We start from the raw sequence: 26,901 nt of genomic DNA, 5'->3' as shown, positions 1-26,901 counted from the left end.
CCTTTTTTTTTTCTGCACATGGGCAGAAAAATATCCATTTGAGCCTGTGGGAGCAGCTGTCTAGTATGTATCACAATGTTGGATGGCTTCTTTGTAGAAATGAATGAAGAAGCTGCCCATCTGAAAGACTTTGTATCAGCAAGCTGCATAGAAAAATCTGTTAAACCTTTTCATCTTTAGGCTGTGAAGTCGAAGGTTGTGTCCCACCATCTGTAAACAAAGAAACATGGCTGCACACTCATTAGGCTCTCGACCTCGAACAGGAGATGTTCTTCAAGCTACAGGAGAGACTCAGGATTTTAAAACTCTGCTGTTGTCACGGCCTGTACTTGAAGGCTTGGAGGCTGCAGGATTTACCAAACCATCTCCAGTACAGAGCAAGGCTATACCACTTGGGCGATGTGGACTGGGTGAGTAAAGGCTTGTAGACGTTGAAAATAAACTTCTAGTGGATGAAAGTTTTGAGGTATACAGACATGGACACATTTTGGTGGTACCCCTGCTACTCATTGAAACAATGCTTCGTGCCTCCTGAAAAGTGATCAAATTAATAGTCTTGTGTATACCTGTATGCCTTTAGTATGTCAGAGTAAAGCAAGGACAGTGTGAAAAAAGCGAAATCGGTCCTTATCGTACAAATATATTCTAAAATGACCCGGGCAAATTTGTTGGTACTCCTAGAAAAGAATATAAATAATTGAATGCTAGTGATGCATCGAATCAACTGCTTTCTGTAATTAGTATTGCTCATGTCTTAAGTCTTGTCAGTTAAATTGAGAAAAGTAGTCACTTATGTTTGGAATCGTGTTCATCACACTAACCATGGACCAGTGAAAGCAAAGGAGACAGTTGTCTGAGGGATCAGAAAGAAAATGATAGACCAGCATGTCAAAGGTAGAGGCTACAAGACCATCCCCAGGCAGCTTGATGTTTCTGTGAATGCAGCTGCAAATATAATAGGTTTAAATCCATGGGATTGTAGCCATCCTCCCTGGACATGGCCACTAGAGGAAAATCAACCCTAGATTGATCATTGGTTTGAATTGTATACAAAGAGCGAGGAGACTCAAGCGGAACTCCAAGGTCAAGGTACATCAGTATCTGATTGCAGCATTAGTCGCTTTTTGAGCGACCGTTGGCTCAAAGGAACAAGACCCAGGAGGAAACAAAAGCCTAAACAATCCTGACTGGAATTTGCTAAAATACATAATGACAGGCCACAGTGCTTCTGGGGAAATCTCCTTTGGACTGATGAGATGTTCATAGATGGAAAAATAAAATGAAGCTTTCAAAGAAACTCATGGTACCTACTGTAAATGTAGTAGGATCTGTTATGTTATGAGGCTGTTTTTCTGTATCTGGCATGGGGTGTCCTTATTCTACAAAGAGCGCAATTCTCAAGACTTTCAAGGAATTCAGAAGTGAAACATTCTGCACAGTGTCAGAAGCTCAGTTGCAGGTCATGGGTCCTTAAGCCTCAAAACACAACTAAAAGTACCCAAGAATGGCTACAAATAAAACCTTGGACTATTCTGAGGTGGCCTTCTATGAGCCCTGATTTTAATTCTATTTAACATCTATAGAAAGAGCTGAAACATGCAATCTTGGGGAAGGCACTGTTCAAGTCAGCTGGAGCAGTTTGCTCAAAAAGAGTGGGCCAAACTGCCTGTTGGCAGAGGCATACATCTCTGAGAGTTGCAAAAATAGCTTTTTTTGCAGTGATTGCTTAAATGAGGGTCCCATCATTTTTGTCTATGCCATTTCTATTAGTTTGTTTTTATTTCAGCAGAAAAATGTAAATAAAAGCCCGATTTTTATTATATATAGAATAAACAACGGATGGCAATTACTTTGGTCAGTTTCCAGTAGTTTTTGAGAAATGTTGGCTTTTTCATGGAAGAGTACCAACAGATTTGTCCACATATGTATTTTAAGGCTCTGTGAGTGCCCAAAATGACATTTTGCATAATTAGCCTGCAGTTACAGTTCATCTGTAAACAAGGGGTTGAGGAGGACTAAGGAATAAACACAACTATTCAAATACCAACCGCATTCAAAATGAATGGAGTGCCTTCAGGCAATGGATGTTACTGCATGGCACAGCATGTGTTAACACAATACACAAAATGGCAAAGTTGTGTTTCCTTCTATTCCCAGAAGTACTGGGTATTTCTTGGCTTTGGCAGTGGAGGAGAATAGGAAAGGTAACTACTAAAATGCCTATTATGCTTGTTCTAGAATTTAATTAATTGTGCTTTTTTTTTTTAATGGGAGATGTAAAAGTTGGCTTAAAAATTTGATTATGGAAATAAATGAAAAATTTCAAATGAGAGTTAGAAACACAAAATTTCCATTTGCTGCTTTTCATATCTGAATGGTATAATAAATACTAACTTTTTTTATTATTTTTGTTTACGGAATTGTAGATTTGATAGTACAGGCCAAGTCAGGGACAGGAAAAACGTGCGTCTTCACCACGGTGGCTTTAGATTCTCTAATTCTGGAAAACACTGCTACTCAGGTATATTTTTAGTTTTCCTGCACATTTATTGTAAATGCTGTATTTTATCTATCGTTAATATTTGTTTAATGAGTGTCCTTTGTGTTTTAGATCCTGGTTTTGGCCCCTACAAGGGAAATTGCAGTTCAGATCCATTCAGTGATTATTACTATAGGTAGCCGTATGGAAGGACTGGAGTGTCATGTCTTTATCGGAGGGACTCCACTGCCTCAGGACAAAGCAAAGCTAAAGAAGTGCCACATAGCTGTAGGCTCTCCTGGTATGGGATTCATAAAATATTCTAAATAGTAGTCTGCATATTTCTTATGTTTGCATTTTTTCCATACAATCTCCACTGTCTGTTTTATTTGAATTCTTCATTTTTGTACTCATCTTTGGACTACTATGTAGTCAACATATTCTCATTGACTTTGGTGAAATAGTGTAGATGACAGTTCAAAAGATGCATTTGACCTGCTTTGCATTTCTGCAGACTCAGTGATGCTTTTGAACAGAAGGTCAAACGCAGGCTTTTCTTGTTAAAAGCTGTATTCCTTTTGAACACGTGTTGATTGCTGTATTTGACGAGCACGCTCTTACATTTACATTAGCCCTTACAGTGCTGCTTTGCAGAAATGAAGGTGTAGAACAAACATAATTACACCTTTGCTTCACATGAAATGGTTGGGCATATTGCATGCACATGGTTCACATATTTAGTGTAAGCAATATTGTGTGTCTCTTAAGGTGCCCATACACCTTACGATTATCGGACGATAATCGTATGCGATCGAGTTTTCGTCCGATAATCGTATGTGTGCATTGCAGTGTCCGACCGACAATACTGTACAATCGTACGACTTTTGACAGTCAAGCATGTTTGAAAACTTTGCTAGATCGTACGATTGTCGTAAGGTTGCTGGCGTTTCCGTCCGTCAAAAGTCATACGATGTACACTGCGCTTGCGCTAACGAAAATACGGCAAATCAATTACCGCATTTCGTCCAGGTCTTTTTGGTTAATTACGGCTAAACGATTCTTGCGATCATCGGGGCAGGATGGGGCTGCCGTACGAAAATCGTACGACTATTCGATCATCGGACGAAAAGTTTCGTCCGATAATCGTAAGGTGTATGGGCACCTTTAGACCAGCGAATAAGCTGTGGTGTATAGTGTGATAGTGATGATCATCGGGATTAAATTTAAAGCATCTCTAAACCCAAAATGAGAAATGTCATATATTGCAGCTTACCAGTTGTTAGATGTGGTGACTGCATTAGTGTTTCAGGCTTTTTTTTTAAATTCACCTGGTGGTCCTTACCATAACACACTTGCTGTCCTTGGGTGGCTACACTCACTCCTCCACTGTCTCTTCCACTATCTATGGAGGGAGCCATGGTTTCCAACAAAGTGGATTAATTCCCCTTTGAGTTTAAATTAATTGTAAATTGACTGATCTTTTTTTAGAGTAGCATAAATATTTTTGTTCAGTGAATTTTCTCTAAGACATGAGCATCAGAATTTTAGAATGTGTTCATTGATGACTGCAATAGATTCTTGGATCATGTGACTTCCTTTATTGCACTGTGATATAATATGTACGAAGACCACATTATGCTACCAATGGGGGTGTTCATGAAAGTGTCTATTTTCATTTGTTTTTCCCAAGTCATCTTCCAGGGCAGCATCTGAGAGAGAGAGAATCCACCCACCCAAACAGGAAACACATCCACAATTAAAATAAAAGGGGCAGTACAGCACCACCACCTCAGTTTTTTGTTTCCTCCGGCCTAACAGGAGCATCTTAACTGTTTGTTATTTTCTCTATAGGCCTGTGTGCTAGTTGCAGGGGCCTCCCAGTGTGTGCTCCCCCGTGAATCAGGGACAGTGGACCTGGGGGGGTTGCATGCCTGGGCTTGTCTGAGGATTAGCCTCCAGGTTATTCTATTATGGGATCCTCCCTCCCCATCTATCCCTGAGGTTTCTTATGCGCCGTGAGGAAAAGCAACCATCCCCGGGTGCATATCTGCTCTAGCAGAGCTTTTCCTTACTCGCATTTGGTTCGGTTCAGATTTCTCTTCTGCCTTGCCTTGAATGGGGCGGTTTGCCATCCATGCTCCCTATGTATGCTGCCATGTTGTGGATATTCATATCCTGTAGCATCCAGGGCCTCCTTGAATGGACAGCTATGCGATGGAGTGGTGAGTACTCCTGGCGCCAGCATCCACAGACGCCAGGGATGGAGTGCAGCATCCACAGACGCCAGGGAGGATCAGTGGGGGGGCCCTTGGGTGGTGATCCTCCTTTTGGGTGTTGGTTGCTGAGGGTTGTAGTGCCTCATATTAACACATGTTTTGTATGTGTTATATGGCGTTCCACCAGTGATGTGGCTAGTTGGAGGCATGAGCTGCAGTGTAAACACCTTTTCAATCTGCAAGTAGCAACCCCCAACAATAAGCAACCTAATTACTCCTTCCTACACTGCTGGGGTTAGTGTTACACAGGAGTATTGGATATTTTTCCCAATTTCATGCTTTTGGCAATCTCCTTTTTGTGTTGTAACATATATAAGGAGAGTTATCAGCCAAGGATGGTTTTTTGTACCTGCATCAGGCCTTTGGGTCATAGGTAACAGCCTATCTGTGTAAGCAAGCCAAACCTAGGCCGGTAACAAATGTTTTACAGACTCCTTTTGCAAATAAACATTGGTGTGTCCATAAGCACTAGAGGCTTATTTCACACCAATTTTAGGTGCACACTCTGGTTGTTTCCAGATGGTTTACAAGGAGAGACTGAGCCAAAACTTGATAGTGCTGCAGACATATTGTGCCTCATGGCTAAAACGTTTTTTTGCTATTAGCAACTCTGATTTACCACCTGGCTGTGCTGGGTGTGAGCTCACAAGCTGAAGGGCTATGATTGCTCTCACCTGAGCGGGGGCTGGGGAATGTTCCTTCAGACCTAATTAAGTGAACTTCCTTTTACTTGCCTGTTAGAGCATGGGAGCCTAAAGACACAAATCCCACAGAAGGGTAGATGCTGGATGAGGTTACTTTATCTTCAAGGCTTTACTTCCTTGGCAGATATGAACAGCCTCTAAAGCTTTTATGAGACTTAACTCTCTCCTATATGGTTAAGTCTGCCTCTCGGTATAAGAGCCAGCATCTATCTTTTTCATGGTGAGGATTATTTTCTTCCAGTCTACAACTGCTCACAGGCTGAGCCGATCCATTCATTGTATCGGCCTAGGTTTGTCTGCCTCACAGGTGTGGGGCCTTTTTACTGATTACTCTGGTTGCAACCTTTGGGTTTCTTGTACATCTCAAAGAGTGTACAGCACCTTCGAAGTCCATGATGAGGGCCTCTTTAGCTAAATTACTACAGCTTTATCTCGCCTGGATAGAAGCTATATGTGTATAAGCATTTAGTGGCTAAGTGAAAGGGCATGCAGCAATAAAAGGCTTTCTCTGGTCTACATCTCTTGCACAGTTTGATGCATATATTGGTAGACAAGCACTTGTATGACTATCCTGTCTGCAAGCTATCCCATTTACCTCTTTAAGGAGAGACTTGACTGGGGGTACTATAGTCATGAGCGTCAGTAGTGTGCATACCTTATGTATTGGTATTATTGTACTGTTTTCAAAATAACCAATGTATTGCTTTAATAAAAGCATCTTTGGTTCATGAGGTAGTTATGGAACTTAGTGTTACGCATACCTCATGTGTTGGTATCACTTTACTGTCGCTGGAATAAACACTTTATTATTTTAGTAAAAGCACCATTTGTTCATGCAGTGGTTAATGAACCTCAATTGGGCATACCTTATGTATTGGTGCTAGTATGCTGTCTCTATGATGACCCATTTACTGCTTTTAGTGAAAGCATCACAGGTTCATGGGGTAGTTATGAATCTCAGTGGTTGCGCATACCTTGTTTATTGGTATTACTATACTGCCGCTGAGATAACCAATTTATTTGCTTTAGTAAAATAATTTTGGTTCAGGAGATGGTTAGGGCCCTCAGCATGTGCATTCCTTATGTTAGAATTACCTACTGTCCCTGAAATGAACCAATTGCGGCTTTAGTGAAAGAATATGGTTCAGGAGACAATCGGGACCCTTTGTATGTGCATACATTATGTTGGTATTACCATACTGTCTCTGAAGTAAACCAATTTCTGCTTTGGTAAAAGAATATGGTTCAGGAGATAGAATGAGACCCTCGGTATGTGCATGCCTTATGTGTTGGTATCACTATACTGCCGCTGCAATGAACACTTTATTGCTTTAGTGAAAGCACCATTGGTTCATTAAATAGTTAATGAATCGCAGTTGGGCATTCCTTTATCGGTGTTCCTATGCTGTCTCTGTGATGACCCATTTACTACTGTTAAGCTGGCCATACACCTTACAATATCTGCAGATTTTCTGTGGTCAGATGGAAAAGGTGCAACAGATTCCTCCATCTACACTTAACTGTGTGGATGGAGTAATCTCCACCTGGGCCAATCTGTTACACTTTTTCCATCTGACCACAGAAAATCTGCAGAATATTGTAAGGTGTATGGGCACCTTAAGTGAGAGCATCACAGGTTCATGGGGTAGTTGTGAATCTCAGTAGTTGCACATACGTTGTTTATTGGTATTACTGTACTGTCGCTGAGATAACCAATTTTTTTGCTTTAGTGAAAAAATCAATGGTTCAGGAGATGGTGGGGTCCCTCGGTATGTGTATACCTTATGTTGGTATTCCCATACTGTGTCTGAAATGAACCAATTACTGCTTTAGTAAAAGGATATTGGTTCAGGAGATGGTGGAGACTTTGCACTATTGCATACCTTAGGTGTTCGTATTGCTATACTGTCTCTTAGACAAACCGATTTATTTTAAGTGGTAGCTATTTTGCTCATGAAGTAGTTATAAATCTCTGTGTTGGGCATACCTAATGTATTGGTATTACTAGGCTGCCTCTAAGATGACCAATTCACTGATTTTATGTAAACATTATCAGTTCATGAGATGGCTTTGAATCTCAGTGTTTGCGCATACCTTATGTATTGGTATTGCTATACTGTCTCTGAATAACTAAATCATCGATTTAGTGGAACCATCACGGTTCATGAAGTGAATCTCTGTCCTGGTGTATACCTTGTGAGCTGGTATTACTATACTGTCTTTGAAATAACCAAACAACTGCTTTAGTGAAGGCATCTTTGGTTCTGGAGGCCGTTACGGATCTCAGTATTTGTACATATCTCATGTGTAGGTATTAATGCACTATCCCCGACATAAGCAATTTATTGCTTCTGTGAGAGTACTAGTACAGGATGGGATTTACCATTTCTTTGTGATGCATCATCAGATATGATGTAGCCAGGAATCGGTAATGGGTTTGTTTCTTAGTTGGTTTGTGTAACTCCCCATCTACAGACTAACCGATCCCATCATGGTAAAAGTATTGTTGGTTGTCACGTAGTTATGAACCTCAGTAACTGTTATCTAATTTCATACCTTGTGTATCTATGTAGCCATAAAGGTACAGGATACCCGATTACCACTTGGTTGAAAGCATTGTTGGTTATGATGTAGTATGACTCTCAGCATCTACATTTCATCAAAGTTCATTCTCTGTGGACTGTGTAACTATACTCTCTACAGAACGACCAGTTTTACTCTTTAGTATCACTGGTTTGGGATATAGTTAGTAATCTTAGCATTGAAATATCCCTGAGTTACTACTTTAGGCAATTGTATAACTTTACAGTACTTAGTTCAGTGCAACCCTAACGGATTACACGTCTGGGGCTGCAACTACACAGTTACAGGCTAACTACTTGGGGATGGTTGGTTAATAGAACACCAAGCCCATGACAAGTAGTATAAAGGGTTGTACCATGATGTCAACACCTTACTTCCCTCCTGCAAACTACTAGTAGGGTCGGTGACGGCTTGGGCATTCTGTAGACTCCTTGCAGCCTATATTTTGTCAACCCTCAACCCCTTAGACGACTTAAGCACTGTTTTTCTGAGTTCTCTGGGCCTCACAAGGTTATTCTTACATGTCTCCCCTCTTTGTCAAGCATCCATGTTATAACCGTAAACTTTGTGACACATTTACAGCAGTTGGCTGCTGCTCGTGTTCCCAACATATAGGATAGTGTCCTTATGTAATTTGGTGGTATCTATGTTACACCACATCGATAAACTGAACATATCAGATAGTGTTCTTACGTACTCAGTGTTGTCTGTTGCCCCCAGTTTATCGATGTGGTGTAAGTTAACCCAGTTGGTAGTACTGATGGCAGTGTAGAGCTGCAGCCAGACTTGCCACTTACATTTTTTTATTCTAACTCTTCCATGAGTAGTAACAAGCTCCCTCATCAAGCTACAGAAGTTGCCAGATGCAACTTGGAAGTCAGTCACCCTTGGAGGAAATCCAAGAATATTTTGGCCTGTTCAGAGCCTTATGAAGACTGTAAAGTGCATAACACCAATGCCTGGTGACTTCAGCTATCCATTGACCTTTCATCCTCCAAAGGATTTATGACATGCTACAAGAGGACGTTAGTCTTCTTGGACCTGGGAGAGCTGAGGTTTCCCCAGAGCATATCTGGAGGAAAGCTGCTAGATCCAGTGCCAACCTCTGGTATTGCACTGCAGAGTGGTCCTCCTCTACTGCTGATGCCAATCTTTTGGCAGGGAGGAGGCGCTTGGAAGTTGTCCCCCCGCCGAAAAAGTATGATTTCTTGCCTAATCTCTCCGATTCTGCCCTGGAAGATGATTTGGGAAAAAGCAAGTTAGTTACCTGGTAACTTCTTTTTCAGGGCAGTAGGGATTCCCGCCCTGCCTGTTGAGGGGTGTGTTCAACATTGTTTGCATTATTACTATCTGGTGGTCCTTCTACCTACGGTTCCTTTGTAATACTGTGGTGGTGGGCAGGGGCGTAACTAGAAATCACGGGGCCCCATAGCAAAATTTTGTATGGGGCCCTGTGATTTCTAGTTACGCCCACCTGATAACCCAAACAGCCCACCTAAGGGTGACCCTGCAGAGCCCACCATAGACTCTCTATGGTAGGCTCTGGAGGGTCTCAGGTGGGCGGTCAAGCCCTCTTACCTGTCAGCCCTGATCCTCTGTCCAGCGAAGCTGCTGGTTGTCACCAACTCGGCAGCGGCTGTGAGAAGGAACGGAGCGTTCATCCTCACAGCCGCCAGTGACAGCCAGCAGCCTGGCTGTCCGAGCAAGATGCCATAGCGACCCAGGCGGCCCGCATGGCATCAGGTAGATGGCCAGGCCGCGCCGTGCCTCGGGCCCCATAGCGGCCGCCTGGGTCGCTATGGTGATTGTTACGCCACTGGTGGTGGGACTGTACCGCCCCTTTTATTTTAATTGTGGATGATGTGTTTCTTGTTTGGGAGGGTGGATTCTCTCTCTCAGATGCTGTCCTGGAAAAGAAGTTACCAGGTACCTAACTTGCTTTTTCTTGTTGCAGGCCGAATAAAGCAGTTAATAGAAATTGGCTACCTCAGCACAGGCAGCATTCGTCTTTTTATTCTTGATGAAGCAGATAAACTTCTAGAAGAAGGGAGCTTCCAGGAACAAATTAAGTAAGGAATTGTACAATTAATTGATTAAAAAAGAAATTCTGTTCCATTTGTATTTTAATGAATGTTGTTTTGTTTTATCAGCTGGATTTATTCATCTCTTCCGGCTAACAAGCAGATGCTGGCAGTTTCAGCCACATACCCACAATCCCTAGCAAGAGCACTGACCACATACATGCGAGAGCCAGTGTTTGTCAGATTGAATACAACTGACCCTGGTCTTATTGGTATGTTAAATGGCAGATACAGAAAAGAAAGTAACATGCATTTGAGTCTGATTTTTTTCCCCCCCAAGTTCTCTTCCAGGATTGTATACGTGAGATAGCTCTGCCTACTAGACAAACACAACCACCAGAACACTTTAAAGAGCAGCCCTCCTCATGGCTGCTTCAGTCCTATGTTTCCTTCATATCGGCAGGCACCTTGACCTGTTACTTTTCTTATGGGTCAGTAGCCAGTGTGTGAAGACTCCTTTCTTGCTCAGGTCATGTAAGGGTTGGGAGCTCTGCAGATCGAAGGCTTGTGCAATGATAAAGTCCATGGTTAAATCTCTACTATTTATACATACTGGACCTTGCCTCCTGATTAGCTTTGGGGTGACACTTGACAGCTAAAAGCTGGACTTTTCTTCCTGATGAGATTTTGTGGTTGACTCCTGACAGCTTCCACTTTTGGCACTTCTCCCTGCATGTGTTGGGGGGGGGTTTGGTAGGGGAGAGACACAATCTAAGCACCAGCAGACCAAGTAGAAGTCACTAGGGTGGTTTCCTCCACCATTACCGTTTTACGCATATACAGTAGCAAACAGTAGCTGCCATCACATATTGTTACAATTCACAGTATCTACTATAGCAATTCTGAAATTTTTATGAAATGTCAGATACTCAGTGCTACGCCAGACGGGTAGATAAGACAGTTTTAGGTCAAGTAGAGCCAGACTTCAAATGTATATTGTTTCTAAATGGTTTTACGAAGGTCAGTTATGACCAGGATACATTTGAACCTGTTGAGGGCATTGCCAGTTTTAGTACATGACAGTTTTACAATGGGGGCTTAATTATAAATCTTTTTGAGGACTTGAAGACTCCTGCTAAGCACTGTTTATGCATTCCAACCTGACCGGTTTGTGAGAGAGGCTGCTTTTAAAAGTGTTCTTGGGGTCGTTTCCTGTCTGTTGGGTGGAGCCATCTCTAATGTATGCTGTCCTGGAAGATTCTTGTAAACTGCATTACCAAGTAAATAACTAATTTTTGTCCTGTATTGCTTTTGTTTTAGGGTTAAAGCAATTTTATAAAGTGGTAAATTCACACCCACTTCCACACAAGACTTTTGAGGAGAAAGTACAACATTTGCAAGAACTATTCAGCAGAGTTCCATTTAACCAAGCTTTAGTGTTCTCTAATCTTCATAGCAGGTACATTATGTTTTCTCTGCTAATATCTGTGAACAAGACGCTGTGTTGTAAAGTATTACATTAAGATTTCTGTTTAATGACCGTGCCAGACTGTGCAATGCAGTAGAGCTCGATTGGCATACTTTGGTGTCCAGCTAACACTGTAAGCTTCTTAATCTGAGAAAGCAGAGCAATGCCTTTTGTGTCAATGTGCTGCTGTTCTGAACTGCAGTGTAGTTTTCATGGATTTTTGAGTCATAGCATCTGGTTATGCAGTGTGGCAGTGGTGCCTGGATCATAAGACTGGGGGAAGGGGAGTGGAAACTGTTGCAGATATACTTTTGAGCACGTAGAGGTCCCTGCACATGCAGTCTTCCAAACCTTCCATTAAATGCTGGGCCATTGTGACATGCAAAGCTCCAACACGTCTAGTTCATAGTATAACTATGATGGGCTGCAACATTAACAAATGGGAATGTTTAAGGCCTGAGATTTGTCTTCATGTTATCGGAGGTTGTTACAGCTACGTTGCAATACCTGAATAGGGAGTTAAGATCCATTTCTGCTTGTGACTTTCAGGTTATGATCCACTCCATTACTTGTGGATTTGAGATAGTCAAAAGTGCCATATAATCACTTGTGTATGGTCAGCTTTTATTCTGGTAAATAACTTGGGAAGATTTTCCTTTTCTAGTTTTAATAGCCATAGTTAGAGATTAGATTACACTGAAAATTATTTGTGGCTATTGTCTACCAAGTCATTTGTTTTTGTTTTCATTGTCCTATAAGGGACACAAAAATTCAGAAACAGTCTGGTAATACTGCTACCTACAACAGGTTGGGACACTGGCAAATAGAAAAAGATTTAAGCCAGCCATTATATAACCCCTTTTCCTAACATGCCAAAATTATTTGCTAGTATCCTAGGTGGTTGGATGCTTTTTTTTTAATTTCTTCTAAAATTTCATCAGTCAAGATTGTAGTTACACCGTAAAATTTTCCCTTGGTGACGTTAATACGGATTCCTACACCACTGCTTGAGCTGGCCTGTACATAGCAGTAATTTAAAGCTCAGCAGTAACTTTGGAGGCTGTACTTCAAAACAGGGCTGAAGTGAATAGACTAACAAGGTTCGGCTCCCTTCACATCGTGTTGGTTATTCACTCGACTGCCTATTACTTTAGAATAAAACTGCATGCACAATATTTTGCCGGCGCGCTGCACTGGAACATACAGCACTGCTGTTCCTTGTGTTCCAGTGCGGGCGATCACACTGTGGGTGGAAGATGCGTTTGGGGTGCCATTGATATGTATAGCACTGCAACGCACCTCCCGCAGCAGAATTTGTCAGACCGAAACGGAAAATTACTTTTTTTCCGTTTTTTTTTTTTATTGTATTGTAAGGTCATAGCGCTAGAATAGTGTCAGCCAGGGAATAACAGCTGCCAGTGGCAAGATTCCGCAGACAGCAGCTGAAAGTACATACAGCAGGTAGTGGGCTGGTGCAATAGCCAGCCTACTATTTGCCATTTCAAATTGCAATATGACTGGCGGTCCACTGCTTGCTGTACCCTCTTGTGTAGCAGAGAGCTAGGGGATCCAACCAACTAATCGATAATGAGATTAGTTAACAACTATTCTCATCGACTATTTGGTTGCAGCCCTATGGTTAAACACCAAAAACACACACTGGTGTTGGCAGGAGCCCTGTTCATCCTTCAGATTCTGTTGTGCACCATTCTGGGTTACGGCATACCCGCCTCCCTGCCTACCCTTTGTGCAGGTGCTACTTGCTCACCCTACTGCCTTCTTTAGGCACACTTCAGGGTTGGTACCCTTGGTTTTCTACCAGGCCTTTTGGGGTTTTTTTTTCCTCCTCTATTCAATGGAATAATATGCTGTGATGGCTCTCGCAACCATTGTTATCTTATTGCAGTATTGGTTGTCTGATTCATGTAACTTTCCCTCGTCAACCTCCTTTTTCCCTGAGTTCCAAGGGCACTGGGTTGATCATCTGTGCCCTCTCCATGGTCGTGGCAGTTCCACTGTTTTGCAGAGGGCCTTCAGATACCTATTTAAATACAGATGGCTTCCAATTTTCCTTTTCGGCTTGACCGTGACTGTTGCCAACCCCTCAGTTGGACTGCTTTTCAATGTCCCCATTGTTACGGAGTTCCTGTGTCCTTCAATGGATATGGAGAAAATACTTTTGGCCCAATGTACAGCTTGCTCAAAGATCTGAAGCATGCTGGGTAGAGGATGGGTATATGGGTTGACTTTTTCCGTTTGCCAGTGTCCCGAACTCCTGTAGGCAGCTGTATAACCTGACTTTCTCAATTCCTTTGTACCTCAGTGGACTCAAAGAAAAAGATTTTACAGTACAAAAATAATTTTTACCGACACAGGTGTTTAATTGAAATGCATATGTTTTACAGAGCTCAACATTTGGCAGACATTCTTACAGCCAAGGGTTTCCCAGCTATATGTATATCAGGTAACTATTTTTCATTTTACCTTTGTTGCAATTTCTTGCTAACATTTAAAGTATAATTGGGTGATTTTTTAAGATGCATGAGGAACGAAGAAGACACTTGAGCTTGGACCGCTGTCTTCTTCTTTTTTTTTTCTTTTACTTTTCTGCCAACATTAGTAGCACTCACCCAGTTCTTAGCCTTTGTACTTCATTCTGTACACTGTTAGAGAAAAACCTCTCCGAAAAGGTAAGAAACCAAGATTTAAAGTATAATTAAAGCCTACGTTTTTTTTTTGCATATATCTACTGCTAGCAAGCAGTAGATATATGCAAAAAGTGTAAAAAATAAATAAAAATAAACGCTATAAAAGAGGTCAATACCTGTATCTTATCCGCACGCTCCCCTCCGAAAATGTGAAAATTATCGGGCGGTCGCAAAGTATCTTGGGGCGGGCACATGCGCAGTTCGTATTTTCGGCCGGGAGACGAGGAGAGACGCAAGGTAAGTCTATGGACGCGTGCACCTGCATGTAGACAACGTGGGACAGGAAGTGCCAGCAAGGACAGGAGTCGGCGCTGGCTCAGAGACCCGCAGCAGCTCTGGAGGGACAGATGAAAATGACAGGAAGGAAGATTAGATTAAGAAACATCATTCAAAGTAAGTGCTTTAATTAACATTGGGGGAGGGAAAAACGTTTTTGACTTTAATGTCACTTTAATTTGTCCTTTTAAAAGTAATGGTGGGTAGGGCAGCTAACATGACAATGCAGACTAAAGTGCAGTGTCATTTTGACAACTATAGCAAGTTGTAAATCTGTTCTGTTGATGACAAAAATAGACCACCTACAAACAGATTTTTATGAGATTGCATCCTCACTACAAAGCCAAGAATTACATTATTTTTCTTTCCACACTTACCAAAGTGAGTGCCTTGGAATTCAGACCAGAGGACACTGAATAATCAGGCACAACAATCTATGAATCCTAAGGCTTTCAGATGGTGTGGTGAGTAGTGGCCCAGCGACATTTGCTGAAACCCTGTTATGCACGCTGTTCCTAACAGTGTGTATTCCAAATTCTAATGGTGGAACAAGCCCAGCAGATGCAGTCCAGGCATAACCTCCAGAGACATCTGCTTAACCTTTCATGATTGAGATTTAATTCTTTTAGCAGGCTAAATGAAAGAGATGAAATTTGAAAAAAAAGCAAAGTTGCGTTTTTTTTTCTTTAGCGCATAAAAGCTTCACTAATCTTTTGGTGCAGTGAGAGCTAAACTGTGAACGCAAAGTATAGCATGAGCTGATCTTTTTTATAAGGTACTGGGTTTCAGTTATAGTGAACTAGATGTTCGCGCTAATATGTAGAGTGCCGCATAAAATTGCCGCCGATTTATAAATACCTGTAATAAATAAATGTGACCAAAAGAACAGTTGTAAAACATTCTATTTATACTGGCTTCTTACGGTTTTCATCTCATCAGACTGGAAACTTTCACTTGCTCCCCAAGGAAGAGAGAGACCACTATCCAAGGGAAAATAAACCGTATCCTCATCATAAACTGTAAGATGACAGATGCCTTTAGAACGGATATACATAAACTGCCTGGTTTAATGTCAAATCAATACTTACCAAACTTGCTAATACCTGTCAGTGTTGGTTCTCCTGCTTGTCAGCATTCCTCATTGTGCGGTAGTCTGGTAGTAAGTTATAGGATTGTGTGGATCTTGCTCTGCTCCCCAGCCTTCAACTCGATCTCTTGCTACCAGAATACAACTTAATGGAGTGGGATGGATTGAAGTAAACTTTTGACTTGTACTGCATAGCCTTCTCCAAATTGATTACTGTTTTAAATGGGAATGACTCCTTTTGGGTTAGGATCCATCTCTGACTTTAATGGGGATGACTGAAAATAGACATAAATCTGCATATAACAAATTTTGTGTTTTTTCAAGATTCTAATCCATTGAATTTTTGACACCTCCGCCCAAATATCAGTAGTTGGACTGACCCCGTTAATAGGCACCTTCCTTATATAAAATTACATATATGTGCTTTGTTATTGTTCAAACTAGTGCAGTTATGACTGTTAATGAATTTCCAAGTGTATCCCCATGCTTAAACATTTGACAGATACCTGTTAAAGTGGTTTGATTTTTTTCCCCCACTGACAGGAAGTATGAACCAAAACCAGAGACTTGATGCAATGTCCAAACTTAAGCAGTATCACTGCCGTGTTCTTATTTCAACCGATCTTGTAAGTATTTTGCCAACTAGCACCAAAGGCTCATTTTGTATTTGACTTTGATGTGAACAGAACATTAAGATGCAGATTAAAGAAAAATATTATCAATTTCTGAAGTAACAAACTGCGTTTTCTGGGTAGGTTAGGACCCAAATGGGAGATACTACTTAATGGGAGATGCAGACCTTTCTGTCGGACACTTAATACATGTGACCATTACATTGAACAATGTGCTATAAAATAAACTTCTTGAGGTCCACAGCATTTACATCTGAAAGTAAAACTTAAAGCAGATTAAAAAAAACGCACAGCTCAGTTGTGTATTACAAATATAATGGCGAAAATTGCCATTTTCTGGCCGATACAGCGGTGCATCCCATTCTTTCTCTCGTCCCCGCTGGGTGCTGCTCTGTGTCCCAGTGGGGAGGAGAGAAACTGTTGCGGGAGCAGAGCGCTGTGAGCGGCCGGCATCTCTCCTCCCCGCACCGCTCAGCCTCCTGTCACAGTTCAGAGGAGAGCAAAGTGGGCGGAGACAGCCAGTGCTGTCGCAAGAGGCTGAGCTCTCCTCCCTGCTTCGCTCGCTCAGTCTCCTGTGACAGCGTGTCGGGAAGGAGAGAGAGTGCAAACACCCAGTGGTCGCTGAGTGTTTGTAAATAATTGAGGACATAGTATGGCTACTAATAGCCTCAATTATGAATGAATGGGAAGTGATGTACATCACCTCCTGTTCATTCATGATTGTGGTTATAGTAAACACACTATGTTCTCATGTTATGAATGAACAGGAACACTCAGAGGATTCCTGTTCATTGATAACAGTGGCTACAGAAAAAGATCGAGGACTTTGTCTTCAATCTCTTTTTTTCTATTTTTAAAGGGAAATATCAGGGGTCTGTTTAGACCCATAATATTTCCCCAAAGCCCCTAAAAGTAAAAAATAAAAATATTTAATGAAAAATTAATAAATATAAAAAAATATATAAAGTTTATAAATAAAAATAAGATATTACAATTTTTTTGGAAAAAGTTAAAATAAACCTTTTCTGTTTACAAATTTTCAATTCAGTGCAGCTCTAACCTCATTAGTTGGCTACTGCACATTTACTGCCCAGTCGAAGGCTGGAAGCAGAAGGATGTCCATGCTTTACTGCTTAAATTGTCTGCCACTTACAAAAAAAAATGAAAAGCTGCTAACATCAAAATAACAATTACCAGCAGCAACCTTCATTGCCCCTTCTGCGCCGCAATGGTGGGCCATTTGGGTAAAACTCCAGCACTTCCTGGTAGTGACGGAAATTGTCTGCTCCCTCTTCAGTACATTCCAATTAGCCCAATGAGGCACGCAGTCTTGGTTATGAGTCATTAGTAGTTTTTTTTTTTTTAAGTGACAGTCACTTAAAGCTCAACTTCTGTTTTTTAAAATTATTTTTGGGTCCTTCCTAGTCCTCTATCTTTAGCGCAGTTAAATGTCTTCTTTCTTTAAATTGCTAAGAAAGCTTCCTCTTTCCTGTGGGCAGCTCAGCTTCTGCTGTAGTTTCAGCCAATCTTGGACACGATTTTAGGCTTTTCCATCAGGTATCAGTCTTGGGTGTTGTGTCTTCACTCCATCTCGGTGCGTTGCCATTCACAAAGCACACCTGGCCGCAGAGTCTTCTCAGGATGAGCTTCGTGAATGGCAAAGCAGAGCAAAGGAGCGGATACACAACATCTGCACGTCAGTGAGACCCGTGTGCTGTCCATGGGAGAGAAAAGGAAGGCTTTTTATACAAGTCTGCTTAAAAAAGGGAAGTCTTTGATCTGGCATGGCTTTTGTAAACCTCTCCCATATATGGGCTTTAACTGTTTGTTTATTTAGCAGTTTGCCTGGTGTCATGATTTATAGAAGAACTCCAGAAATTCCTAGAGGCAGAGCCAGCTGTGCTCGCCCCCTCACTTGTCCGTTCCTCCACTTGGAGCTGGAGGATCGGGGAAGGGGGGGAATCCCTGAGGGCAGCAGTGACTGTCACCACACTGCAGGGAGACTATCAAGAAGTGAGCAGATAGGTGCATTCTCTGCTCACTTCCCGATTGATAGAGCCGACAGCTACTTTGTCATAGGTCAGCTCTAACTATGAGGATGAGTGGAAATCGCTCACCTCATCGTTCTCCTTTTTAACACAACAAGTTTTAGCAGGCTTTCAGCATACTCTGGTTGTATTACTGTTCCTAAAAAACTATTGATGTAGTATCTTGTATCCAGGGGACCCCTGGGAATAGCGTATGCATGCCATTAGGAAGTTATCAAGGGGTAAGCCTTTTCTCTAACTAGACTCTCTCCATGTTGTCCCGTGTCGGAACTTGGATTGATCACCCTTGGCATCGATTTGCCTTTTTTGTGTGTACTCGAACCATGCTGTACACTAGTGCAACCTGTCTTTGTGGTGGTCTGGTGTTTAAAGTGAATATTTGAATGGGATATGCGATTGCGGTCCTGCTTCAATTAAGTAAATGATTGCTCATTGTTATATTGAGTGAGGTGAGGATAGATCTGCTATGGGCCTGGTCAACTTTCTTGTCAGTAGTACCTTCAGTTTATTCTTCTGTCATCTGATGTATGCCCTTATTTGCTCATTTGTTAACAATTCATACTGTTCCAGCTCTTAGTCATTTTCCACTGTTAGCATGTCTGACATTGCCTAAAAGTTCAGCCTTTTTTTTTTTTTACTTGGACTCCTGATGATATAAGGTTCTCCTTTTTTGTCTTTGCAGTATTTCAGTTCAACCTATAAACCTGTCAGTGAAACCTACAAACAATGTGAATTACTAGAACTCTTATTATAAACCAAGTTTTCAGTGTTGCTTACATTACAACTTAGAATTGGATGATTCTCAAAATGTCATCTAATAATGATACTAAACTGATTGAGACGCGTTCCATATTCGAATAAAATAGCTGTTTGCATTTCTGTTTTTTGACTGTTTATATGATACAGTTGCACTTCAATGCTTTATTGTCATTATTTTAAGACTTCACGTGGTATCGATGCAGAGAAGGTGAATTTGGTTGTAAACTTGGATGTGCCACATGACTGGGAGACGTACATGCATCGGATTGGCAGAGCTGGCAGATTTGGTAATTACAGATGACAGCAAACCATTTTCAAAGACCTAATCATGTTTGTAGATGTTGATATGCTATATGCAGAATAGGATTTGTTCCAAGTACCTTAAATGTGGTTACCATTTTTTATATATTTTTTTTTCCTGCCCTATATACATGCTATGGTTCATGTAAATGTGGGTGTCAGATATGCCTTATGATTGCTTGTGACAAATGGGCATATTTATGAAGCGGTGAGTCTGACATGTTATCAAACATTCACTGCAAGTGAGCCTTTAAGGTTCATGGGGTTTTTTTTGTTGGTGTTTTTTTAATTGGCGATTGATTAATTAGTGAATGTTTAGTGAAAATCTCATTCACTGCTTTAGAAATACTGTATATAGTATGGGGGGGGGGTTTATTAAAACTGGAGTAGACAGAATCTGGAGCATTTACCCATAGTAACCGGCTTCTTTCTTCAGTTTGTTCAGTCAAGATTTAAAAAGGAAAGGGAAGTTGATTGGTTATTATGGGCAGCTGCTCCGGTTTTGATAAATCCCCCATATGAATAATATAGAACTCCAGGGAAACATTTTATTATCCCTCGCAGTAAGACTACCCCTGCACTTCAAGGGTTCACTGCTCATTTGTGTCTAGGTGCTAAAAAGTTCTATTCATCCAAGCTGCCGAGCCAACTCCCTGCTTCTGCGGTCACTGAAGCGTGTCTCTTCCTCCACTGCACAGATGGAATGTTCATCAGCATCCTCACGTCTATACACTTGTATAGAAGATAATGATGACAAGAATTCTTAGACCAGTCCCGAGAGCCTCCCTCCTCCTCATCTGCAGTGGTCCAAGAGCAAGGCGGCTCGAATGATCAGGTGAGTATAACATTTTTTGTTTTAGCACCTAGACACAAACAAGCAGTTGACTCTTGCAGTGTTGGGGTAGCCCCACTGCAAGGGCTAATGACATTTTCCCCTGGATTTCTTCTTTAATGTATAACTAATGTGGTATGGGACCAAAGAAGTAAGAAGTGTAGTAAGCTTTTACAAAAAAAAGCCAATAATGTGTGAAACGTGCATCTGTGTCCTAAAACGGTGTGTGTGTCTATCAATAATATTTTGTCTGCTCCTGCAGGTACTTATGGTCTGTCTGTTTCCTATTGTTGTCGAGGAGAAGAAGAAAATCTAATGATGGCAATCGCTCAAAAGTGCAATCTTCACCTGCATCCTCTTCCTGGTAAAAGGGTTTATGCTAATCTTAGACTATTTAATAGTTTATTATAGGAAATAAAAATAAGTAGGATGTGAAGCACACATCTGTGCTTCCTACCCCTTCGGTACATTTGTGGGATCAAACCCTCAAGTTTTCAAGCATTCTCAGGAACAGTGTTTAATTTTGACAGCAAATTTCAATTTAGTCTTAGTTTGTGTTTTAACTGAAATGCCGTTTTAGTCATCTGAATAGTTTTATTCTAATTTTAGTAGACTAAATTGAATGGGTTTATTCAAAGTGTAATGCATTTTTTTAAACAAGTCTCTTTTACTTTCCAAACTCATTGGGGGGAATTTATCAAAACTGGAGCAGACAAAATCTGGAGCAGCTGTGCATGGCAACCAATCAGCGTCTTTCATTTTCAAATCATAACTGGCCAAACTGAAGAGTAGCTAATTGGTTGCCATGCACCGCTGATTTTGTCTGCTCCAGCCTGGATAAATCCCCCCCCCCATTTATGTTTTCCTGGAGTTAACCTCTATATGACTTACGATTGTTGGTCCACATGGTTTACAAAGGGTCTTGTTCTCATTAGCATCGAATGTAAAATGCATCTATACATCTGTTCTTCTTCCTCCCTGATGTTGACATGTCTGTACAGTTTGTGCAGCAATTGTTTGCTAGCTGATGTCCCGCTGGGTAGATCAGTTGGTTATTATTTAGTTGGTCACGTCTCCCTACTACAGAAAGAGCTCAGGGAACTGGAAGCCAAATGCAGTAGTCACTCCCAGAATGTTCGTGTTTTCGTTCCATTAACTTCTCTATTGGTTTTAATTTTGTTTTCATCACTAAAAAAAAAAGTTTTCACTGGCTGTCTGATTAGTCATGAACCCTTTATCCTAGAGGATTAGGGGTATAAAGGTCTTGGGCCTTTGCCTTATAGAACTGATGCTCTTTCTCACCTGTTTTATCCAAAGTTTCCTTTTTTGGACTTGTGCTTTCTAATGATTGTTCCCAGTTTTCTGTGGGTGTTGCTGAGCCCTCAATTTAACTGCTTTTGGACATCCTGACTGTTTTCTGAATTCCTGTTTCCCTCAGTGGACTAGAAAAAAAAAAGAAAGGATTTTTGGACTCATTGTAAAATCATTTTCTTTCCCGTTCATTGACAGACACAGGGAACAGATCGGAGATCATGCACTGTAGGGTAATATCGCCACCTGCAGGAGAAGGACGCTAGGCACAAAAAAACTAAAGACCAATTACAGCCTAGGGGCGGCCCCTGCCGGTAGCCAAACCCCCCACCTGCTGACAAGTCTCCAGTTTATAGCTTCCAACGCCTTCGTTCGCACTTTTGTGCAGGGGGTCACACGTATCGTTCCCCCTGTTCGCTCCCCGTTGCCGCCGTGGGATTTGAATCTGGTGCTCTCAGTATTGCAGGAATGTCCCTTTGAGCCTCTGCGGGACATACCGATTCTGACTCGCTCTCAAAAAGTGGCCTTTTTGGTGGCGGTCACCTCGATCCGCAGGGTTTCGGAATAGGCGGTTCTCTCTTGCTCGTCCCCCTTGCTGGTCCTGCATCGGAACAAGGTGGTTCTGCGGCCTCGGCCGTCTTTCTTGCCGAAGGTGGTTTCGGCTTTCCATCTCAATGAGGACATTGTCCTGCCTTCCTTGTGTCCGAAGCCTGTCCACAGGAAGGAGAGGGCACTGCACTGTCTGGACGTTGTCCGCGCCATCCGGGTTTACCTAAGTGCTACGGCTGCGTTTCGGGAATCGGATTCCCTGTTTGTCGTTGCAGATGGCCCCCGGAGGGGCCGGGCTGCCTCGTCGGCTACCATCTCTCGATGGATTCGCGACACGATCTCTCAGGCGTATGCTATTAAGGGGCGTGAGCCTCCTTTTTCTGTTACGGCCCATTCTACAAGGGCTGTTGGGGCATCTTGGGCTTTTCGCCATGGTGCCTCCGTTTCTCAGGTTTGTAAGGCCGCGACTTGGTCTTCTGTTCACACCTTTGCCAAGTTTTATAAGGTGGATGTTTTGGCATCTGCGGATGCTGGTTTGGGGCGCAAAGTGTTGCAGGCGGCCGTTTGAGGGAATTTTTTTGTTTAGTTGGGTTTGTTGTTTCTGTTGGCCCACCCCTCTTTTTTGGTACTGCTCTGTGACGTCCCTACAGTACATGATCTCCGATCTGTTCCCTGTGTCCTTCAATGAACGGAGAGAAAAGGATTTTACGGTGAGTACCAAAATCCTATTTTCTTGGAGTCATTGAGGGACACGGGTCCCACCCATCTGTGTTTATGTCCATGCCCTTCTACTGCTTGCTACAAACTGAGGCATACTGGGTAGAGGCGAGGTTATGCTGGAGGATACTTTTTTTTTTGCAAATGTTCAGTCCTCCTGTAGTCAGCAGCATAACATAACTATCTGAATTACTCTCTGCCTCGATGGACTCCACGAAAAGGATGAGTAAAAAAAAATCTATTTTCTTTAGGTCATTGGAGGACACAGGTTTGATTTTAGGTGTTGGCCAACCAGGTATATCGCTGCTTGCAGGAATTGGACACTGGGCATATTAAAGAAAAAAAAAAGTCCAGAGAGTGGCCCCGCCTTTGGCTCAAAACTCCATGCACATCTGTGGGCAACTCCGTTACATGACAAAGCAGTGCAAAGAACAAGAACAATCTTTTTTACACATATGGGCAGCAGCACACCAGAGAGGGTGGTTGCTTTGTTCTATTGACACAAAGAAAAGGATTTTTTTTCTTTTGATCACACAGCTCTTTAGATAATCACTAACTGGCCTATATTTTGAAAGTTTGTAAGGCAGCTACTTGATGATCCATTCATACATTCACCTTGCTGATGCCAGTTTTGGACATATTGTTTTTCAGGCAGAGATTTGACAGGTCTGCATAATTTTCAGTTAATTTCCATTCCAATGTTTCTCTCCCCCATTATGGCACTACTTTGGGGCATTCTAGTTGGTGATTAAATTAAGCCCATGTCCTCTAATAAAAGAAAATGGTCTTTTTTTTTTTTTTATGCCCCTCATAAAATCCTTTCCATTGGAGAACACAGCACCCACCCCTCTGGCTTGCTGTTGCCTGTATTTGTAAATACATTTGTTGTTTGTACTGCTATGCCATGTAACCAAGTTGTCTACAGTTGAGGAAGAGGTTTGGGGCCACCCCCTGGGCTGTGTTTTTTTTTTTGTGCACCTAGTTTCTTACTCCTGCATGTAGTGGTATATGATTATCGAAAGCAGAGAGATGTCCTCTAATGAACGCAGAGAAAATAATTTTACAGCGAGTACAAAAATTCCTATTTTGGGGATTTGTGATGGAATGAGACATGTAGATTCTTTCTGTTAAAAAAATAAAAAGGCAACTGTTTTTTGTTTCTAAATTAAACACATTTTCTTTCTCTGTACATGTTGTGTAGCTTCCATGCCTTATAAATTTGAGTATAAATATTGTGTTGAAGAAAGATCACTTTGATAAGTAACATAAATTATATTCTTGTACAGATCCAATTCCAGATGGATTGATGGAGGAGGCCTGTGACTGGGATATTGAAGTTACTCCATTGAAGGACACATCTGATCATTTAACTGCAAAATGTATACCTTCTCAAGCTAAACAAGATGATATGGTAAAAAGTCATCCTTATCCAGAACACTCCATGAACAGAACAGTTTCAAAAGCTGTTAAGTGTAAGCCTAAAAAGGCTGTCAAAAAGAAGACTACAGAGGGAGCCAGCTTAGAAGGGCTATCAAATTTAGATACTTCTGGTTTACAGAAGAAACCGAAAGATACCTGTAAGCCTACAGAAACGGTGGAGAACATGGGGATTGACAATGGAGTACAGGACATTCTTGAAAGTTCTCTACCACAAATTCCAAGCTTATCCTCTTTCAAGCGTCCTGTTGTTTGCACGTCATCATTTGCTGAGCTTGTTGAAGACTATGAGCAGTTTATTAAAGAAGGACTTGAAAAACACGTAGAAATTATACGCGTGTACACGGGTAGTGGAAGCCATACAAACAGTCAAACCACCGAAACCCTGGAAGAAGAAAGTAATGTAGTCATGCTTTCAGATAGGGCTGGTACCTTAGAAATACATGAGTTTAGTGGGAATACAGATGCGATGACTGAAAGTAGTTCATACAGTTCTTTGTCAGGAAGTGATAGTGAAGCATCTACTCGTTCAGATGGGAATCTGAGGTCTATGGAACTTTCAAGTTCTTGCCCAGATCTCTGCACTGAAAGGACAGATGAAGCTGACGTTGGCCAATTAAATGTAAAAGGTTTCAATGCATCCCTAGAGGAGGTGCATCAGTCAAGCTTAGTCAAAGCTAAAACTGATTATGTTGAGGAGCCAGTTTTCAGCAATGTAATAAAGCCTAGAAAACGAAGCAAAAAAGTAACTCCTATTTCCAGTAGAGAGCTTTGCCAGGAAACTCGGGATGATATGTACCAATTGGACTATGGAAATCCATCTGGGTTTCCTTATGGCACAATGAGGTATGCTGATTATTGGCGATCATATTATCATGCATGGCAAACCTACAACTCTGCCATTTCTAGTTCCTATTACAGAAAAATGTACAAATGCTCCAACTGGATGTCTGCATATCACATGCACTCTGTCTACCTTCATGAAATGCTCAAGCCGTGATTAGTTTCCTTATTGCCACAGTAAAAAAGCCATTTTTATAATGGACTGGTTTATTTTTCTTTTACTCTATAGTTCACCAGATAATCATTTGTACATATAGTGTATGTGTATATATATTTTTGCTGAATAAATCATCTAGCATCATTCATATGTGCATGTTTAAGCTGATGGTTAATTTCCATGATTTATATAAAGGAAATAGTTGATAAACTCAGGTCTGCTTTACAAGGTATTCAGTATTAAATACAACTTGGGCATTATATAGTAGTACAACTCTGTTTCATATGTTTTCAGATTTCTTAAAATGCAGATGTTAATCATTCTTGAGTAACACCTCGGATCAGTAGTTTCAAGCTCCTCTATGGCACGAGTCAGCAGTTTGTCCTTCTGGAAAAAAGGATATTGTGTGTGCGCGCGCGAGTGTGTTTCATAAAAATATAGTTGTTTTTTGTTTCTACTAAACATGCATGTATGGTTCATGAATGGGATCACCACACCTATATTTTCATCCAGCGATAGAGCTCTACAGCTGGCCATACTTTTACATTATCTGCAGGTTTTCTATGGTCAGATGGAAAAAGTGCAACAGATTCCTCCGTCTACATTAATCTGTGTGGATGGAGGAATGTTCCACTGGGCCAAGCTTCAGTATCTTGTTATTCGGCCCCACTGGCTCTCAAAACACCTGAACAGTGCCTGCATCCAATCAGATTGTTCAGGTATTTTGACAACCAGCGGGGCCAACTAGCAAGATACTGAAGCTTGGCCCAGCGGGATAGTCCTCCATCCACACAGTTTAGGCTAGTTGGAGGAATCTGTTGCACATTTTCCATCTGACCATAGACAATCTGCAGATGTTCTATAGGTGTATGGTCAGCTTAAAGCTCACCACACGTGTTACAATCTGATGGTAGATCTAAAGGAGATTGTACAGTGTATGTAGCGCAAGGGCCTGTCTGATTGGATGCAGATTGATTGGATGGATTAGGTATGCCCTCATATTACATAGATTTGTTAATTCTAAAATTGATCATACAAAAAAAATGTATGGTCAGATTTTAGTAGGTGTGACCGTGACATTGTCATTCCAACAGTAGTTAAAATACTAGGACCAGATGACAATCATATGAATTCTACAATACCTTACTAGGATCTCCAGTTCAAAAAATTATCCTCATACAGTCATCATATCATTGTTTACTGTAACACCTAAATTTCTATGTAGCCAGTCCTTGGGTTTGTCATTACTCTTAAGCCTGAGGTGTACACAATTTTGCTGGTCCCTTAGACAGCCACTCATGTTTTCCAGCTACATCCTCATTTTGACAGCTTGTTTCAAGTATTTCTCTTCTGTTAGCCTGGTTTGAGGTTTCATCCTGTAGGCAGAGAATAATGTGATTTTGATAATCGTGGTAATGGACGACATTACAGGTAGCATTAAGTTAGGTTCAATATTTCCAAAAGATCTTTGGGCTCTTCCTCTTAATCATTTGAAATGTTGAGTGTATTTTCTTACAGCCATTTTCAGCTAGGCAGCCTGATAACTTGTTGACAGTGGGATTACTTGGAGCATATCTTCCACCAGAATATTTTTTTGTGTACAGAGAATAAGACCTGGTGCGGTGGGTTTAATTTCTGAATAAATAGTGTGGGGTGAGAATTTCTGAATAATGGGTGCATCACGTTTTGTCATTTTAACTGCATAGACCTTTAT

At 41.4% G+C, this 26,901-nt stretch overlaps 1 protein-coding gene across 1 annotated transcript; it reads left to right on the top strand.

Moving 5' to 3' along the window:
- Nucleotides 1-184: 184 nt before the first annotated feature.
- DDX20 (DEAD-box helicase 20) lies at nt 185-25,248 on the top strand. Its single transcript, XM_018559756.1, has 11 exons — nt 185-410; nt 2,427-2,521; nt 2,612-2,780; nt 9,997-10,111; nt 10,193-10,335; nt 11,384-11,522; nt 13,937-13,995; nt 16,146-16,228; nt 19,223-19,328; nt 20,436-20,537; nt 24,037-25,248. The coding sequence occupies exons 1-11, from the start codon at nt 227-229 to the stop codon at nt 25,185-25,187; spliced, it is 2,346 nt and encodes a 781-aa protein (XP_018415258.1). The 5' UTR covers nt 185-226; the 3' UTR covers nt 25,188-25,248.
- The last annotated feature ends 1,653 nt before the right edge of the window (nt 25,249-26,901 follow it).

This window comes from Nanorana parkeri, unplaced genomic scaffold (genome assembly GCF_000935625.1).
Source record: "Nanorana parkeri isolate BGI_ZX_2015 unplaced genomic scaffold, ASM93562v1 scaffold415, whole genome shotgun sequence".
Classification (NCBI taxonomy): domain Eukaryota; kingdom Metazoa; phylum Chordata; class Amphibia; order Anura; family Dicroglossidae; genus Nanorana; species Nanorana parkeri.
This window is presented reverse-complemented; position numbering and strand designations above follow the sequence as displayed.

Bases quoted from the DNA above. Each gene is read 5' to 3' on its own strand.
- DDX20 (XM_018559756.1), top strand. From the start codon at position 227: ATGGCTGCACACTCATTAGGCTCTCGACCTCGAACAGGAGATGTTCTT. The intron at 411-2,426 runs GTGAGTAAAGGC...ACGGAATTGTAG, and splicing joins ACTTGGGCGATGTGGACTGG to ATTTGATAGTACAGGCCAAG. The intron at 10,112-10,192 runs GTAAGGAATTGT...TTGTTTTATCAG, and splicing joins AGCTTCCAGGAACAAATTAA to CTGGATTTATTCATCTCTTC.